Source organism: Oncorhynchus gorbuscha, linkage group LG07 (assembly GCF_021184085.1).
Source record: "Oncorhynchus gorbuscha isolate QuinsamMale2020 ecotype Even-year linkage group LG07, OgorEven_v1.0, whole genome shotgun sequence".
Taxonomy (NCBI): Eukaryota; Metazoa; Chordata; class Actinopteri; order Salmoniformes; family Salmonidae; genus Oncorhynchus; species Oncorhynchus gorbuscha.
In genome coordinates, this window is record NC_060179.1 from 67,110,767 (window position 1) to 67,130,335 (window position 19,569).

Genomic DNA, 19,569 nt, shown 5'->3' on the forward strand with positions numbered 1-19,569 from the left:
CTGTTCCTTTTTCTTCATCAAGATGCTTTTGACAAACTCACTTACATTTTTAAAAGCTTCTCGAATCAGCGCAATGCGAGGTCAGGGGCATCTCGTTGCCAGAGTAACATGATGATGCAAATCATGCATTTGTAATTCCACAGTTAACCCTGAACGAATAAATCAATAACCCCAACTGGGAACTAGGAAGACTAAAGTATTATTAAAGCCTTTTCTAACCATTTGCTTTCAGAATTAGTCTGGGAAATGTGCTTAACATTCTCGGTTTAAACTACTCAGACATGTCATTGAGGAACACTGCTATTTATGAAACATGGGGATGAGCATTTTCTATGTTTAGATCATCCTTTTCTGAGGAGAGCAAGAATATATTTTCCACTGAATGTAAAAAAGTTGCCTTCACTATTTGTTTCTATATTCATGTGTCTTTGTGTTTCTTTGGCAGGATGACTGGAACGCTATTGACTCATCAAATCAGGCCCAGGCCCACAGCAACACAGATGACAAAACCCACAGTCTGGAGACACTCCCCCCAGGTAAGAGCCAGATATCCCAGCCCTGCCAGGCATCCCACAGCGCCATCCATTCTGATTAGCCCTTCCATTTACACACAGGCGCAGGAGAGTCCTGTTGAGAAAATGAATCGACATGTTGTTCAAGCTACTTTGCAATAGAGCAGGGTGTCAGCTGTGGCTCTGTTTAAAACTAGTAAACTACCTTTACTGTTCATAAGGTCAGGGCTAATTATGCAAGGTGTGTGTGTGTGTGTGTGTGTGTGTGTGTGTGTGTGTGTGTGTGTGTGTGTGTGTGTGTGTGTGTGTGTGTGTGTGTGTGTGTGTGTGTGTGTGTGTGTGTGTGTGTGTGTGTGTGTGTGTGTAGAGATGCTATGAAAAGCATCTGAATTCATCTGGGTGTTTTTACAAATGTCTGATCCTTGTCCTCAGGCCAATCACCCAAGTAGAAAAGCTCCTGTCGTAACAATTTGCGAGCCCATGCGCTCAACCAAACCCGGGATCCAATTTAGCAGGGCTGCTTAATGCATTAAGCCTCAGGTGTAAGCATATATATATACATATATACATTTGAGTATTTTTCCCATCATAACTGTGACTGTCACATTCTTTCCTTGGCAAGGTAGTTCTGGGGGAGAGCTGTTCCTTTTAATTCATGTCATAAACATTCCATATTTTCTATAAAGGTAGGGCAGGGAGAAAAAATCATTCCCATCTGCTTTTGTTTCCTGTATTTTATGTAGAAAAGAATACCCCTATCAATATTCAATTGTGTCTTGTTTCAGTGGCTTATGCTATTTAGGTCACTCTGCTTAACACTCAAGTTTGAGTTAAACAAAGAATTTGCAGAAGGGTGCCCATTTTTAATTAAGCTCATTTCCAGATGGCCTAATGTACAATTAATCCTTTTTTGACTCCAAAGTATAATGGAATGTCTGTGAAAATTGCCTTGTAATTAGCCTCTTCTATCTGCTATCAAATCAGACCAAATTCTATTTGTCACATGCTCCAAGTACAACTGATGTAAACTTTACCATGAAATGATTCCCAACAATGCAGAGTTTAAAATAAAATAGTATTATGAGGAATAAACTCAAATACACAAGAATGGAGCTATATACAGACAGCCAGTACCAGATCAATGTGGAGAGGTACAGTGGCTTGCGAAAGTATTCGGCCCCCTTGAACTTTGCGACCTTTTGCCACATTTCAGGCTTCAAACATAAAGATCTAAAACTGTATTTTTTTGTGAAGAATCAACAACAAGTGGGACACAATCATGAAGTGGAACGACATTTATTGGATATTTCAAACTTTTTTAACAAATCAAAAACTGAAAAATTGGGCGTGCAAAATTATTCAGCCAAATGGGCTACTTTCGCAAGGCACTGTATGAGGTCTTTTGAGGTATACTGAACAAAAATATAAATGCAACATAAAAAATATAAATGCAACATGTAAAGTGTTTCATGAGCTGAAATGAAAGATCCCAGAAATGTTCAATATGCACAAAACCTTATTACTCTCAAATTCTGTGCACAAGTTTGTTAACTATAATTATTATAATTTTTTGTATAACTAGGCAAGTCACTTAAGAACAAATTCTAATTTACAATGACTGCCTACACCGGTCAAACCCGGACGACGCTGGGCCAATTGTGTGCCGCCCTATGGGACTCCCAATCACGGCCGGTTGTGATACAGCCTGGATACGAACCAGGGTGTCTGTAGTGACGCCTCAATCACTGCTTTGCAGTACCTTAGACTGCTGCGCCACTCGGGAGCCCATCCCTGTTAGATAGCATTTCTTGTTTGGGATAATCCATCCACCTGACGGGTGTGGCATATCCAGAAGATGATTAAACAGCAGTGTCATTACACAGGTGCACCTTATGCTGGGGACAATTAAAGGCCACTCTAAAATGTGCAGTTTTGTCACATAACACAATGCCACAGTTGTCTCAAGTTTTGAGGGAGCGTGCATTTGGCGTGCTGACTGCAGGAATGTGCACCAGAGCTGTTGCCAGGTAATTTAAGGTTAATTTCTCAACCCTAAGCTGCCCCAAATGTTGTTTTAGAGAATTTGACAGTACATACAAAGATGATTCTTTGCTTCCAACTTTGTGGTAACAGTTTGGGGAAGGCCCTTTCCTGTTTCAGCATGACAATGTGGTGCACAAAGTGAGGTCCATACAGAAATGGTTTGTCGAGATCAGTGTAGATGAACTTGACTGGCCTGCACAGGTTATTGACCTCAACCCCATCGAACACCTTTGGGATGAATTGGAGCGCAGATTGCGAGCCAGGCCTAATCGCCCAACATCAGTGCCCGACCTCACTAATGCTCTTGTGGCTGAATGGAAGCAAGTACCTGCAGCAATTTTCCAACATCTAGTAGAAAGCCTTCCCAGAAGAGGGGTGGCTGTTATAGCAGCAAAGGAATGACCAACTCCATATTAATGCCCATGATTTTGGATTGAGATGTTTGACAGGTAGGTGTCCACATACATCATTTTTTATTGTTTTACTGCTACAGTCGAGCTGAAGAGAAAACAAGTCGTTTTTTTGCCTCAAGGTTGTATTAAATTAATTCCATAAAGCTCTGAACTTCATTAGGTCGATGTGAAGTCTCAGCGAAGTCTTGCTTGTTTCTTAAAATTAATTCTACATAGAGGTTTATGATTGGGTTGTGTAACACTTTCATTTTCTGAAGTCTGTTGCTGTGTGTGTGTGTGTGTGTGTGTGTGTGTGTGTGTGTGTGTGTGTGTGTGTGTGTGTGTGTGTGTGTGTGTGTGTGTGTGTGTGTGTGTGTGTGTGTGTGTGTGTGTGTGTGTGTGTGTGTGTGTGCGCGCGCGCGCGTGTCTGTGAGCATGTCTGGATTGAAGCGTTGTGGAGGTCACAGCCTGGCGGCTCCATTCTCTTCCGAGAAGCTAATTATACTGATGACGGCTGTATCCTGCTCTGCTGCAGGTCCTTTTCTCTCCCTCTTAACTTCTGTACAGAACATGCTTCATTTGTCTTTGATTGAGAATGCTGCTGTGTATTCTCAGTCCCTGTAGGAATGTCTTTCTCCACGAATGGTGCTTTTAATTATTATGATGCTGCTAGCTGTTTCTCTGGCCACCACTTTGTGCTTTTTGCAGTACTGTTGTGTACAGTGTGTTATGTGCTGTGAGTGAGTTTCCTCTTGGATCAAGATGAGAAGACAACTCAATTTTAGAGTAATCATTCTTACCTATTGACAATGCTATTATATGAACTGATTTGACATGTGAGGAATCTGCTGCAAAGCACACCAGCCCATAGACACAATTAGCCTCTGTCTGCCTCCACTATGGCTGCTCTGCTCAAGAAGTACATTGGAAGTTATAAGGCCTAGTTGATGGCCTATACAGTGCATTCCACATTTTTACGTTATAGCCTTATTCTAAAATGTATTAAATATTTGATTTTCTCAATCTACACACAATACCCCATAATGACAAAGTGAAAACAGGTTTTTAGAAATGTTTGCAAATGTATTAAAAATAAAAACAGATGCCTTATTTATATAAGTATTCAGACCCTTTGCTATAAGACTGGAAATTGTGCTCCGGTGCATCCTGTTCCCATTGATCATCCGTGAGATGTTTCTACAACTTGGAGTCCACCTGTGGTAAATTCAATTGATTGGACATGATTTGGAAAGGCACACACCTGTCTCTATAAGGTCCCACAGTTGACAGTGCACGTTAGAGCAAAAACCAAGCCATGAGGTCAAAGGAATTGTCTTTAGAGCTCCGAGACAGGATTTTGTCGAGGCACAGATCTGGGTAAGGATACCAAACCATTTCTGCAGTATTGAAGGTCCCCAAGAACACAGTGGCCTCCATCATTCTTAAATGGAAGAAGTTTGGAACCACCAAGGCTCTTACAGCTGGCCGCCTGGCCAAACTGAGCAATCTGAGGAGAAGGGCCTTGGGCAGGGAGGTGAACCCGATTTGTCACTCTGACAGAGCTCTAGAGTTCCTCTGTGGAGATGGTTGTCCTTCTGGAAGATTCTCCTATCTCTGCAGCACTCCACCAATCAGGCCTTTATGGTAGAGTGGCCAGACGGAAGCCACTCCTCAGTAAAAGACACATGACAGCCCGCTTGGAGTTTGCCAAAAGGCACCTAAAGGACACTCAGACCATGAGAAACAACATTCTCTGTTCTGATTAAACTGAGATTGTACTCTTTGGCCTGAATGCCAAGCGTCACGTCAGGCGTAAACCTGGCACCATCCCTAAGGTGAAGCATGGTAGTTGCTGCATAATGCTGTGGGGATGTTTTTCAGTGGCAGGGACTGGGAGATGAGTCAGGATCGAGGCAAAGATGAACGGAGCAAAGTACAGAGAGATCCTTGTTGAAAACCTGCTCCAGAGCGCTCAGGACCTCAGACTGGGGCAAAGGTTCACCTTCCAACAGGACAACGACCCGAAGCACACAACCAAGACAACACTGGAGTGGCTTCAGGACAAGTTTCTGAATGTCCTTGAGTGGCCCATCCAGAGCCCGGACTTGAACCCGATCGAACATCTCTGGAGAGACCTGAAAATAGCTGTGCAGCGATGCTGCCCAACCAACCTGACAGAGCTTGAGAGGATCTGCAGAGAGGAATAGGAGAAACTCCCCAAATACAGGTGTGCCAAGCTTGTAGCATCATGCCCAAGAAACCTTGAGTGAAGGGTCTGAATACTTATGTAAATGTCATATCATTTTAAAATGTTTAATACATTTGCAAACATTTCTAAAAACACGTTTTTGCTTCGTCATTATAGGGGTATTGTATGTAGATTGATGAGGGGGGAAAACTGTTTATTTCATTTTAGAATAAGGTCATTTTAGAATAACCCTCTCTGACTTAATCCACATTTTGTTGCGTTGCAGCCTGAAAATTGGTTGAATCAATTTTAAAAAAATCTCCCATCCACACACAATACCCAATTTTGAAATGGTTGCAAATTTATTGAAATGAAACACAGTAATATGTAATTTGACATAGTATTCACACCCTTGAGTTAATACATGTTAGAATCACCTTTTGCAGTGATTTACATCTGTGTCTTTCTGGGTAATTCTCGAAGAGCTTTGCACACCTGGATTGTACAATATTATTATTGTACAATTATTATTGTACAATTATTATATTATTATTATTATTTTAAAATTCTTCAAGCTCTGTCAAGTTGGTTGTTGATCATTGCTAGGCAGCCATTTTCAAGTATTGCCATAGAGTTAAGCCGATTTAAGTCAAAACATGGAATATTGTCTTGGTAAGCAACTCCAGTTTATATTCGGCCTGCTTATTGTCCTGCTGAAAAGTGAATGTCTCCCAGTGTGTTTTTAATTTAATTTTAATTTAACCTTTATTTAACTCGGCAAGTCAGTTAAATTCTTATTTACATTGACGGCCTACCAAAAGGCCCTCTGCGGGGACGGGGGCCTGGGATATTTATTATTATTTATATATATATATAATAATAAATATCCCAGGCCCCCGTCCCCGCAAAACACACATCACAACAAGAGAGACACAACACTACATAAAGAGAGACCTAGACTAAAACGTAACAAGGCAGCAGAACATGACAACACAGCAATGGTAGCAACACAGCAATGGTAGCAACACAGCAATGGTAGCAACACAACATGGTAGCAACACAACATGGTAGCAGCACAGCAATGGTAGCAACACATCATGGTAGCAGCACAGCAATGGTAGCAACACAACATGGTAGCAGCACAGCAATGGTAGCAACACAACACTACATAAAGAGAGATGAAAACGTAACAAGGCAGCAGAACATGACAACACAACATGGTAGCAACACAACATGGTAGCAACACAACATGGTAGCAGCACAACATGGTAGCAGCACAAAAACATGGTACCAACATTTTTGGGCAAAGTCAACAGCACAAAAGTCAAGAAGGTAGGGACAACAATACATCATACAAAGCAGCCACAACTGTCAGTAAGAGTGTTCATGAATGAGTCTTTGAATGAAGAGCTTGAGATGTTGGAAAGCCAACTGAACCAAGTTTCCCTGTAGGATTTTTCCTGTGCTTAGCTCTATTCCATTTATTTTAATAGAAAAGAAAAACTCCCTTGCTGATAACAAGCATACCCATAACGTGCTACAAACGTAACTTTTTGTATTCCGCACAAAGTTAATTTCTTTGCCACATTTTTTTGCAGTTTTACTTTAGTGCCTTATTGCAAACAGGATTCATGTTTTAGAACATTTTAATTCTGTACAGGCTTCCATCTTTTCACTCTCATTTAGGTTCGTATTATGGAGTAACTACAATGTTGATCCATCCTCAGTTTTCTCCCATTACATCCATTAAACTCTGCAACTGTTTAAAAGCCATCAGTGGCTGAGCAGTTTCCTTCCTATCCGGCAACTGAGTTAGGAAGGGCTCCTGTATCTTGTAGTGACTGGGTGTATTGATACACCATCCAAAGTGTTATTAATAACTTCACCATGCTTAAAGGGATATTCAGTGTCTATTTTTTTTCATGCATATACCAATAGGTGCCCTTCTTTGTGAGGCATTGAAAAACCTCCCTGGTCTTTGTAGTTGAATCTGTGTTTGAAATTCAAAGCTCTGCTGAGGGGTACAGAGATGTGTGGGGTACGGAGATGAGGTAGTCATAAAAACACTTATTGCACACAGTCCATGTAACTTATGTGACTTGTTAAGCAACATTTTTAGGCTTCCCATAACAAAGGGGTTGAATACTTATTGACTCAAGACATTTCAGCTTTTACATTATGTGGTATTGTGTGTAGGCCAGTTACCAGTAGACATGACTCTCTGAGATCCTGTTCAGATTGCTATTATATGAATAGATTCCTATTACCCAAGAGCAATTTTTAAAACATCTTTCAACTTTAGTGACATGTTTAAAAGCTTTTTGTCAAGTAAACACAGCCAGAGGAGGAATGTTGCAGCCGAGGAGAGATGGATGGATGAACTGTTGAACTTTCACATCAAAGGAAATGCAATAAAGGAGAGACAACCTGTTCTTAACTGGTATCTGAGGGCAGGATCACAGATCTGGACAGGAACCAGTTCCTAGGTCTGATAAAGTAAAGCTACTGTATAAGGGATCGTTATATACCTTATGTTTCGGAATATACTGCAGCTTATAATGGGTCTTCAGGAATGGCAGTGGGCGTGGAAGATTTGATTTCCTCTTTACAAGTCTAGTACATTATTACCACCAGACCATACAGACTTAACTGCTGTTATTAGCAAAATTAACATGTAACCTAATAACGTAATGAGGGTTATGTACGTGAAGATATTTTGTTTAAAAAAAACAGATGACAAAAGAGATGTCGTGCTCGTTCTACTGCCCATCTATTTAGATCAAGCTCCAGAACATGATGACCTGAGACTGAACCATTTAATAGATTGCAACATGAATTTAATAAATAGTCATCTGTTGCACATGTTAATCATGGAAATGACAAGGTCATCTGCTTTCCCTTTTAAGCTTAGCTAGTTATAATGCCCCCGGCATGCAATTCACCATTACATTTCTGTGGAACAATTAGCATCAGTGACAGATTATTCTCATACCCTCCTAATTATCATGCGGAATACAGGCTGCCAGAGCTCCATGAGATGAATTGCTCATGGTCTTTTTTCTCTCCGTGCCCCCACCCTGTCTGAGAGACAATGTAATCAAATGCTCACGTGTTTTAGAGGCTTCATTCTTTGGGCTCCCAAGTGGCGCAACGGTCTAAGGCACTGCATCTCATTGCGTCACTCGAGGCGTCACTACAGACCCTGGTTAGATTCCAGGCTGTATTACAACCGGTCGTGATTGGAAGTCCCATAGGGTGGCGCACAATTGGCCCAGCATTGTTAGTGTTTAGCTGGGGTAGGCCATCATTTTGAATAAGAATGTGTTCTTAACTGACTTGCCTAGTTAAATAAAGGTTAAATTAAAAAAAATCACATAACAGCTGCATTAGTATTTAGCCGCATTGATATCCAGTGTGTGTGGGGACATTTTGTTTTCATACGTTGTTGTGACAAGCATTACAATTAAATATGGATGTTAAAAATTAAAAAAAATTATATGTGTAATAATCTGACTAGGCTGTGTGAGTGTGCGCTCCTGCGAGAGGGAGCGAAAGAGACACAGAGTTTGTAATGAAGGCTCTTATTAGTTTGGTAATGGCTCTCATATCATCTTTAAGCTATGGAATGTGAAAACTAAACACGATGGTCACTTGTGATGAAGTGCTAGCAGCTGTTTTTTGCCCAGTAAGGGGGAAAGAGGTTAGAATATCTTAATTTACTGTGCTGTTGTCCACTGTACCAGTGTTTCCCCAAGGAGTATTTTCAGCAGGGGTGGCAAAAGTAGCGGGAGATAATAAAAAAAAAAAAAAAAAAAAAAATGTAGAATGATTTCTGGTGACTTTTTTAAAAAAGACTCCAAAATGCAAAAATGTAATTATGTTGACACCATCTGAAATATAACTGATGTGTGCCACTGCACTGTAGGGTGATGATGAGCAAGCGGTGGCTGAGCGCTCGTAGCTTTCATTCGGGCCACTGCTCACTCTGTTTGCTACAAATATAAGTTGTAACTTGTCTCTACTCTTTTTTCCAAATGTCTTTTTACTGTTGTTTTATTTCTTTACTTACATACACACACACATACCTTCTTTTTTTCCGCACCATTGGTTAGAGCCTGTAAGTAAGCATTTCACTGTAAGGTTGTATTCGGCGCACATGACAAATAAACTTTGATTTGATCTTAAAGGGATAGTGTGAGATTTTGGAAATTAAGCTCTTTTTCAATTTACTTAGATGAACTCATGGATACCATTTTTATGTCTCTGGCTGCAGTTTGAATGAAGTTTTAAGGTAGTTTTGCAAGCCATTGCTAACTAGCGTTGGCATAATGACTGTAAATGGATCATCTGACTATTGGTAACTAGAAAAAGGGTTTAATTTCCAAAATTGCACTATCCATTTAAAAGCTCAATTACATATTTTTTTGGAGTGGTGGCAACTGCTGCTAAATGAATATAGGGGAAACACTCTGAATATAGGGGAAACACTCTGTGTCTCTGATCTGGTTTGCAGGCAAGGTGAGGTGGCAAGACTTTGACCAGGACCTGTATGTCGGTGCTACTGTGGTGCGGCCGGGGCAGGATCCCTACGCTCGCAACAAGTTCAATCAGGTGGAGTGTGACAAGCTCAGGATGGACCGTGGAGTCCCTGACACCAGACACGACCAGTAAGTCTTTATTCAACCTCTGTCATGGGTGGAATTAAATAAGGAAGAAATGGGAACAGAATTAAATAATTTTCGCAAATTCATGGTGTTTTTACTGCAGTGAGTAGTAAAGTGATTAATCAGTGAACTTCCCCATTAGTAATGTCCTATGGGGAAAAACTGGGAACTCCTGCTGTCATCTGATTATCAGAAGGGCAAAATGAATCAAAGACAGAAGTATATAGTGTACATCTTTCTTGTTCCTCCCCCTTAACACGTAACAGGGTTTCTTCTGCTGGTGCCTCAATATAATCTAACTAAGCCTCACAAGAACACTGGACAGTCGAGCAGAGACCTTTTGGTGCAATCATCAAATCCAAATAAAATCAAATGTTATTTGTCACATACACATGGTAGCAGATGTTAATGCGAGTGCAGCGAAATGCTTGTGCTTCTAGTTCCGACAATGCAGTAATAACCAATGAGTAATGTAAGTGTAAAGGGATGAAGAATATGTACATAAAAATATATGAATGAGTGATGGTACAGAATGGCATAGGCAAGATGCAGTAGATGGTATAGAGTACAGTATATACATATGAGATGAGTAATGTAGGGTATGTAAACATTATATTAAGTGGAATTGTTTAAAGTGGCTAGTGATACATTTTTACATACATTTTTTCATTATTAAAGTGGTTGGAGTTGAGTCAGTATGTTGGCAGCAGCCACTCAATGTTAGTGGTGACCCTGGGGCGGCAGGGTCTACTGTATATCCATTCCAAACGGCTTTATAGTGATTTTTGACAATATATCCTATCGCTTTAACAATATCGCCATATTGTTTTTGCGCTAGTTGGCTGTACTTAGGGGCGGCAGGGTAGCCTAGTGGTTAGAGCGTTGGACTAGTAACCGGAAGGTTGCAAGTTCAAACCCCCGAGCTGATAAGATACAAATCTGTCGTTCTGCCCCTGAACAGGCAGTTAACCCACTGTTCCTAGGCCGTCATTGAAAATAAGAATTTGTTCTTAACTGACTTGCTTAGTTAAATAAAGGTAAAACAGTCTGATGGCCTTGAGATAGAAGCTGTTTTTCTGTCTCTCGGGCCCAGCTTTGATGCATCGTGCAGACCTCGCCTTCTGGATGATAGCAGGGTGAACAGGCAGTGGCTGGGTGGTTGTTTTCCTTGATGATCTTTATGGCCTTCCTGTGACATCGGGTGGTGTTGGTGTCCTGGAGGGCAGGTAGTGCCTCCGGTGATGCGTTGTGCAGATCTCACTACTCTCTGGAGATACAGCCCGACAGGATGCTCTGGATTGTGCATCTGTAAAAGTTTGAGTGCTTTTGGTGACAAAGCGAATTTCTTCAGCCTCCTGAGGTTGTTCTTCTTCACCACGCTGTCTGTGTGGGTGGACCAGTTCAGTTTGTCCGTGATGTGTACGCCGAGGAACTTAACTTACCCTCTCTACTACTGTCCCGGTGATGTGGATAGGGGGGTGCTCCCTCTGCTGTTTCCTGAAGTCCACGATCATCTCCTTTGTTCTGTTGACGTTGATTGTGAGGTTATTTTCCTGACACCACACTCCAAGGGCCCTCACCTTCTCCCTGTAGGCCGTCTCGTCATTGTTGGTAATCAAGCCTACCACTGTAGTGTCGTCTGCAAACTTCATGATTGAGTTGGAGGCGTGCATGGACAAGCAGTCATGGGTGAACAGGGATTACAGGAGAGGGCTCAGAACGCACCCTTGTAGGGCCCCAGTGTTGAGGATCAGTAGGGTGGAGATGTTGTTACCTACCCTCACCACCTGGGAGCGGCCCGTCAGGAAGTCCAGTACCCAGTTGCACAGGGCGGGGTCGAGACCCAGGTTCTCGAGCTTGATGATGAGTTTGGAGAGTACTATGGTGTTACATGCTGAGCTGTAGTCGATGAACAGCATTCTCACATAGGTTCTCCTTTTGTCCAGATGGGTTAGGGCAGTGTGGTTGTGATTGCGTCGTCTGTGGACCTATTGGGGCGCTAAGCAAATTGGAATGGGTCTAGGGTGTTGGGTAGGGTGGAGGTGATATGGTCCTTGACTAGTCTCTCAAAGCACTTCATGATGACGGAAGTGAGTGCTACGGGGCAATAGTCGTTTAGCTCAGTTATCCTTAGCTGTCTTGGGAACAGAAACAATGGTGGCCCTCTTGAAGCATGTGGGAACAGCAGACTGGGATAAGGATTGATTGAATATGTCCGTAAACACACCAGCAAGCTGGTCTGCGCATGCTCTGAGGACGCGGCTGGGGATGCCGTCTGGGCCTGAAGCCTCGCGAGGGTTTTTATTCACGTTGGACGCAGTGAAGGAGAGCTTCCTGTTTTAGTCTCTGTCTATAGGCTAGGAGCAACAAAATGGAGTCGTGGTTAGCTTTTCCAAAAGGAGGGCGGGGGAGGGCCTTATATGCGTCGTGGAAATTAGAATAACAATGATCCAGCCCTGGTAGCACAATCATTATGCTGATAGAATTTAGGGAGTCTTGTTTTCAGATTAGATCCCGGTTACAATGAACGCAAATAACAGAGTAACAGCTACTTTGCTCTTATTCTGGCTGCACTGTTTGATGTGACTGTAAGTTGCTAGCAAGTAAGGAATAAGAACATTTGCAGCCAGTATGGCAACAGAACATTTAGAACAAACGGCTGGGTCGCGTCTCTGGCAGCCGGACCGAATGGACGAGCAGCTGGCTTAGGTAGCAACCCTAGATTTGTGTCGAGACTATATCTTGTGGAAGGATGAAATAGTATGAAATAAATTAATCAAAATAATATTTTTTATGAAAATATGTCAATCATTATTTGAATATGTTGGTAACCCGTTGTATAAAAGTGATAATTCCCTCGAAGCCGGTGTTTGGAGGATATATTTGCACGGTTTGCCGACCCTCGATTTCGTCTTGGGCCTAACAACACCCGTGCCAATATATCTTCCAAACACCGGCTTCGAGGGCATTATCACTTAGTTGTGGTCCAAAGATGTCAATGTCCTGCTTGATTTATGTCTCTGGGTGGGCCAGGTCAATAGAGCTTAGATAGATACTCCAGAGAGAACCTTCAGATAACAGGAATCCTACTCTGAAAGAGCTTCGTCCATTATCCCTGTCAGTTTAACATATTCATCTCACTCTTGTCATCCAGTTAAGAGAATCCCTGCTTTTTTATTTGCACCGGGAAACCTCTGTAGCCTCTCTCTTATACCCTCGGATTTCCATAATGTTTGAATTCCGGACTATACAAAGCAAATTAGCATGAGATTTATCTTCATGTGTGTAATGGATTCTTTATCTCTTTGGGAGGGTGTACATGGCCAAGGGGGTTGGTTTTTGAGTCAAATGGCTGTGACTAAGGCAGGTGCCCAGGGACTTCCCCAATAATGCAATATCATATTGAACTGGAAGTGCCCTTTACCGTTTTATATCTGATGCCCAGTCATCTGCCACTGCTTTGGGTATTCTGATGTTGAGGCCTTTTGGCCCCGTGGGACACAGAAAATATTGAAGAGAGTGAAGGGGTGGCAAGGGGCAGGATGATCCATCAAAGTGGATACAATTTGACAAAGGACGGGTTGTAGAAGAGTGGGGGAGCACAGAAGCCAATGTGTTGGATTGCTAATGAGAGGGAGCGGTCGGTGGCTGTAACAATGTGGCTTTCCCTCTCTGGCATTCTGATCAATGTTTTCTGGTGGCCCAGGAGTCGCCCCTGCTCCACATTGGTGCCCTCATGTCAGCCCAAGGAGTGGTGCTCAAAGGTACAATTGATTATCCTGTGGTCTCTCCCCCCCCTGTGCTCCCCGGGACCTAGAGCACTATCCCTGCCCAGGACAGGAGGACAGGAGGACAGGAGGGCCAAATCCATATGTCATGAGAAAGTCAAAGAGTTGTTGTTTTGGGCTTCAGCGGTGGATTGAAACGTCTGCTACTCCTTGTAAATGGAAACATGGTGTCTGGTATAGGACTTGTGTATGTTGATAAGATTACACCACTGATTCCTGGCAGGTTTTCGTGTTATTTTTCTGATACTTTACATAGCATGGACCAAATATGACATTGGCCAGATGTAGCAGGCATTGAAGCAATGTTTATTGAGCTACAACATTTTGATTTAGCTCAAATATAACATCTGATAAATATTCTCTACCGTCGATGCTCGTGGGTCATGTTGACAGCAGTGTTCTTCAGTGGCCACAAATTAATATATTGAGGTCAGCATTTCTGCCACTCTGTGAAAACACTTTCTCCCGCTTTCCCATCTGGCTGATGCAAATATAATAGTGGGTGGGCACTGTGCGGTAAACAAAACAAACATCTCTGGAAGTCGATACATATTTATAAGTCATTGCCGTCTGCAATTAAAGCCTGATTATTCAAAAAAATGATTATGGTATTTGTGTGTCACTCAAAGCAGTTGCCTCTAGAATCTAGACAACTGCTCATACTGTACCTGCATATGTATTTGGAATTTTGGGCAATCATTCAGTTGACAGTAACAAATATAAAATGGCCATTTTTAACCATCCACAGGTTTAATCATTATTTTCTTGCATAATCATTATTTTCCTGTTCATTTCTCATGACATTTTTGCTGGACTTGGACAAACATTCTTGTCCCCGCATGTTCTAGATTAATCAGTAGCTTGATTACGGTCGTTCCTGAAGCTGCAGGACAAATACATTCCAGTCCAAAAAATAAGTAAATTGTGCTTCTTACATTAGATGGTGTTCTCAGAATTAATGTAAAATATCAAATTTACATACAGATTTTGGAATCACTAGGGAAAGCACTATAGTATTACTTAAGTCACCAGTAAGTAACGGCTTGGGGAGGCCTGTGGTGTTCTTAGCTAACACAGAGTTCACCATCTCTCGTTATCGTCTGTGGGTCCCACGAGCTAAAGAGCTGGAAGTTACTCAACTCTGTCTCTGCAAAGTACCTAAAATATGCTCTCGAAGTTGTAGGATGTGACTATCTCATTCATGTTTACAATTGGCTCATTAATCCCCTTCCTCTCCCCTGTAACTATTCCCCAGGTCGTTGCTGCAAATGAGAACGTGTTCTCAGTCAACTTACCTGGTAAAATAACGGATTAAAAAAATATTAAAAAAAATGTGTAATACATTAAGCATTTAGCCACTCCACCATACTGTACATAGGTCTGTGTTTTATGACTGGGGCAGGTATGCAGGAAGTCTTGTCAGGGATGTCTGTGTCCCAGCACAGGCTTCCTATTGCTTCTTCTAACAAGTCTGCCCATACTTTGTCAGGAGTTGCAGTTCAGCAACTGACGCGTGCTTCTGGCTGTGGTCAGTACGTCTGCAGGAAAGTTCTCCAAATGGAATGCAGGGTCACATCTCCTGCCAATATTGCAGTCATCAGGAACCAGACTGAAATATTAGTAATCAGAAACCAGGCTGAATGTGAACATCGATATTTCAGCCTTTTCTCTTCTCTCCTCTGTTGTTATGTGGATGAGTATTGCAATGAGTGCTACAACAACAGCACACTCATCTGTGATTTCTCCCAAATGCCCTGTTTTCAGCTTTCACCCTGTCCTGTTAGTCTTAAAAAGGAAATGGGGAAGAATTCACAGTGATTGATTTGTTTACTCCAGAGGTACCGCATGCTGATTTAATTTCCCATGTGTCTGTAGAGAGCTGTAACTTCTAGGAGGGGATTGAATTGTATCTCTCACCTGTCAATGTGCCAGGTTCACAGTATGTGCTCCGGTGAAAGTTATTTAATGCTGAGGTCTCTGTATACATAGTTGCTGGATATCAGTGCCAGGGGGTGGCACATTGATTGGTTTGCTTCACCAGCTTGGCTCCTCTCACTGTGTGTGTGGGTTGAAGTATGTGAGGGTTAAATCTACGCCGGTTCACCATATATGTCTGTAGTCGTCAGTGTATTTGAACCAGGGATAGGTTTCCTCTGTAATTGACATTAACGTGGTTCTGACTGATATGATTCGGGGGAAAACAATCTTTATTGTGCATATTGGTTTCCAGGACACTGCAGGATTAGGCCAGTGTCTTTGAAAGTTTCATGTCTTCTTCACTGAGAATTGAGTTGCGTTCTCCCAGTGCCTGGCTGAAACAGTTGGCATGCGAGTAAAAGAGGACCATTTGGAGGACCATTTCTCATTTTCAAGATGAGGGAGGATCTTGTATGCTTGCTTGTAGTCTAGGACTTTATCATCCCTAGTGGCGAAGAAGACGTGTTGATGGAAGTTGGGCATTACAAGTCTTAATGACGTAGAATTAAAATCACCAACAAAAAGGAAAGCAGTTGCATGGATATTTATTTATTTGTTTATTTAGCCTCAAAAAGGAAAGCAGTTGCAGTTCTTGTTTATAGCCTTATAGTGCCAGGTTGTTGATTTTCTCGTCTTGATGTATGTATTTATGTATGTATGTATATATGTGTGCATGTAAATGCATACATACAAATTGGTCTACACGGACATGTTCTGGCCTGATTTAGATCTTATCTGTCGGAAAGATATCAGTTTGTCTCTGTGAATGGTTTGTCCTCTGACAAATCAACTGTACATTTCAGTGTTCCTCAAGGTTCCGTTTTAGGACCACTATTGTTTTCACTATATATTTTACCTCTTGGGGATGTCATTCGAAAACATAATGTTAACTTTCACTGCTATGCGGATGACACACAGCTGTACATTTCAATGAAACATGGTGAAGCCCCAAAATTGCCCTCGCTAGAAGCATGTGTTTCAGACATAAGGAAGTGGATGGCTGCAAACTTTCTACTTTTAAACTCGGACAAAACAGAGATGCTTGTCCCAAGAAACAAAGAGATCTTCTGTTGAATCTGACAATTAATCTTAATGGTTGTACAGTCGTCTCAAATAAAACTGTGAAGGACCTCGGCGTTACTCTGGACCCTGATCTCTCTTTTGAAGAACATATCAAGACTGTTTCAAGGACAGCTTTTTCCCCATCTACGTAACATTGCAAAAATCAGAAACTTTCTGTCCAAAAATGATGCAGAAAAATTAATCCATGCTTATGTCACTTCTAGGTTAGACTACTGCAATGCTCTACTTTCCGGCTACCCGGATAAAGCACTAAATAAACTTCAGTTAGTGCTAAAAACGGCTGCTAGAATCCTGACTAGAACCAAAAGATTTGATCATATTACTCCAGTGCTAGCCTCCCTACACTGGCTTCCTGTCAATGCAAGGGCTGATTTCAAGGTTTTATTGCTAACCTACAAAGCATGACATGGGCTGGTCACAAGATCCTAATTGTCCCTATCTCTCTGATTTGGTCCATTTTATGGAATGGTCTGCCTACCCATGTGAGAGACATACTTGAAGACTCATCTCTTCATGGGTGCGCTACAATGTGATTTTCATTTTTTTTTCTTCTCATTTTGTCTGTCATAGTTGAAGTGTACCTATGATGAAAATTACATGCCTCTCTCATCTTTTTAAGTGGGAGAACTTGCACAATTGGTGGCTGACTAAATACTTTTTTGCCCCACTGTGTGCATATATATACATTACATATATATATATATATATATAGCAGTCACTATAACAAATGAAAACTTTCTGTGGAGGTAAAAGGGGTGGCATTTGACGATCAGGTATTCAAAGATAGGTGAACAATGGGTCGAGACTTCCATTGCGCTAAAGTCGGCACACCATTTGCTGTAGATGAAGAAGCATACCACTCCCCCTCTCAATTTCCCTGAATCCGATGTCCTGTCCACTCGGGGGAATGGAGAATCCATCGAGTTGGATAGCCTTCACCTTGCCAGGGCTCACCCTCTCTTGCCTTTCTTTCGCCAGCGTTTCCTCTTGGATAGCCTGAAAATTGAGTCGGAATTACACAAAGAGACCACGGCAGATGAGATACATGTTGTGGAAAAAAAGTAATGGTAAACGCCAGGAGTATCACAAAATAGCAAAGTTGGGTCCGAGCTCGCAAGATGACAGCCATACAATACGGCACCATCTTTCCTGTCTCTGCACTGCCTGCAGCTGTCTGCCCAGCACCATTGAACACTTAGATGAGAGATTCCGCCTCCTCTGATTCTTGTCACAACAGATGCCTTTTATTTCTGTGTCCTTTTTTTTGTTGTTGACCAGTTTAAATTGCTTGGCTTCTTTAATCTTCAGACATACCATTAACTTGGATGGCAGGAGACATGGAGGCCGCAGGTCTTAATTGGAATGTTTTATGTATTGTCTGTTGTCGACCCAGCGTGGACTCGGTAACCGCGGTCTGCCGTTTTGGCCACTCTCTCCAATGCTAATGAAGCGTTCTCAGTGTACACTGCCGGATACATATTTAATGAGGGAGGTGCGCCAGTTACATTGAGGCGCTGAACGGCCTGCACGTGAGGCCACCAAAGGACCAGGCAGTAGACTATACAAAGCAACTCATCAGCTGTGCTTGTTTTTCATTTGTGCTTGTCTTTTATATCCCCTCCCTACAGTATCTTGTTACTGACACCTCATTTTAATTACATAGCTCAGAGGGACCTACATTACATGCCATACATGAAGTATGAAGCCTAATTGTTGTCTGTGCAATGAAAAGGGAGTGCCACAGTTTTTTTCGATGGTACAGCAAGACGGTGTCAAGGGCTTGGTTAAGCCTGGGATGGTTTACTAGACTGGTTTAGATCCATTTGAAAAACAGAGAAGCAGCCTTCAGCATTGACTTTAATGCGAATGCAGTCCTAACAGTAATGTGGGTTAGGAATTTAAGTATTTATATTTGAAATACTTATTTTCTGTATATTTTAGTATTTTCAAGTGACGTGTCCAATTCACCTTCTATTTTCAAATAGCTTACTTTTTTCCAAATAAATGTCTAATACTCCTAAGACCAACCAGACCTGGGTTCAAATGCTTGGGGTATTTTTATATATTTGTATTTGAAAATACACGGAGTATTTTCAGTATTTGAGTATTTTTCTTGGCACGGATGATACAGTACTTGCTGTGCTCTGTACTATGTGCACTACTCCCATAGTTGACCTCTGCTCTGGGAACTATGAGCAGCTATTTTTTGCCTGGAGTGATTCCTGCTAAGGGAGAGTCGTGTCGTGTCTTGTCTTGTCTTGTAACTCCTTTAGGAAGCATTGATTGACGTCAAAGCCTTACTCTTGTCCCTCCATTTCTCCATCTTCTCTCCAAGGAGGCTCGTCATGGGCAGTCTCTGTGTCGATGGGTTTGACTTGGGGAACCTCTTATGCTCTCACCCATACTCAAAGCCGAAGCTGCTGGTGACTGGACTCTAGCGGATTAGCCCATCTCCGTCATATTGAAATCTCAAGGGGCTTGTCTGAGCCTCCATTGCTTAAGCAAGCAAGACTTGCTGTCGATCACATCTTCACCAAACCGTCACAAGAGTGTGTGCAAAATAGAGCCTATTTTTATGTAGGATACAGATCGAATACATTGGTCTGGGTCCAGAGATTTAAACTCCAAAAGCTAAAGTTATTCAGCCAGCGTGTTGGAGCACACAACACCAGCTAATTTTAAAATCTTGTTTAAAGGTAGATAATTGGTCCTTTTTGGCCATTGAGTGTGTTTTCAGTGCCCTAATGAATTTGCGTGTTTTCCTGTCTCCTTCAGCTGCCGGCATAAACAGTGGAAGACTGAGCTGCCTGCTTCGAGTGTGGTCATTACCTTCCACAATGAGGCCCGCTCAGCTCTGCTCCGCACCGTAGTCAGGTGAGTGCACACACACACACACACGCACGCACACACAGGCTAGGCCTG

The 19,569-nt window shown here is 42.1% G+C and overlaps 1 protein-coding gene across 2 annotated transcripts in view; it reads left to right on the top strand.

The window, feature by feature from the left end:
- The window catches only part of galnt2 (UDP-N-acetyl-alpha-D-galactosamine:polypeptide N-acetylgalactosaminyltransferase 2), a 105,076-nt gene that overhangs the window by 70,408 nt on the left and 15,099 nt on the right, over nt 1-19,569 (top strand). For both annotated transcript variants that reach the window (XM_046357265.1, XM_046357266.1), the window contains exons 2-4: nt 446-536; nt 9,649-9,802; nt 19,423-19,521. In XM_046357265.1, the coding sequence (XP_046213221.1) occupies nt 446-536; nt 9,649-9,802; nt 19,423-19,521 (344 nt within the window). The remainder of the gene's footprint in view (nt 1-445; nt 537-9,648; nt 9,803-19,422; nt 19,522-19,569) is intronic.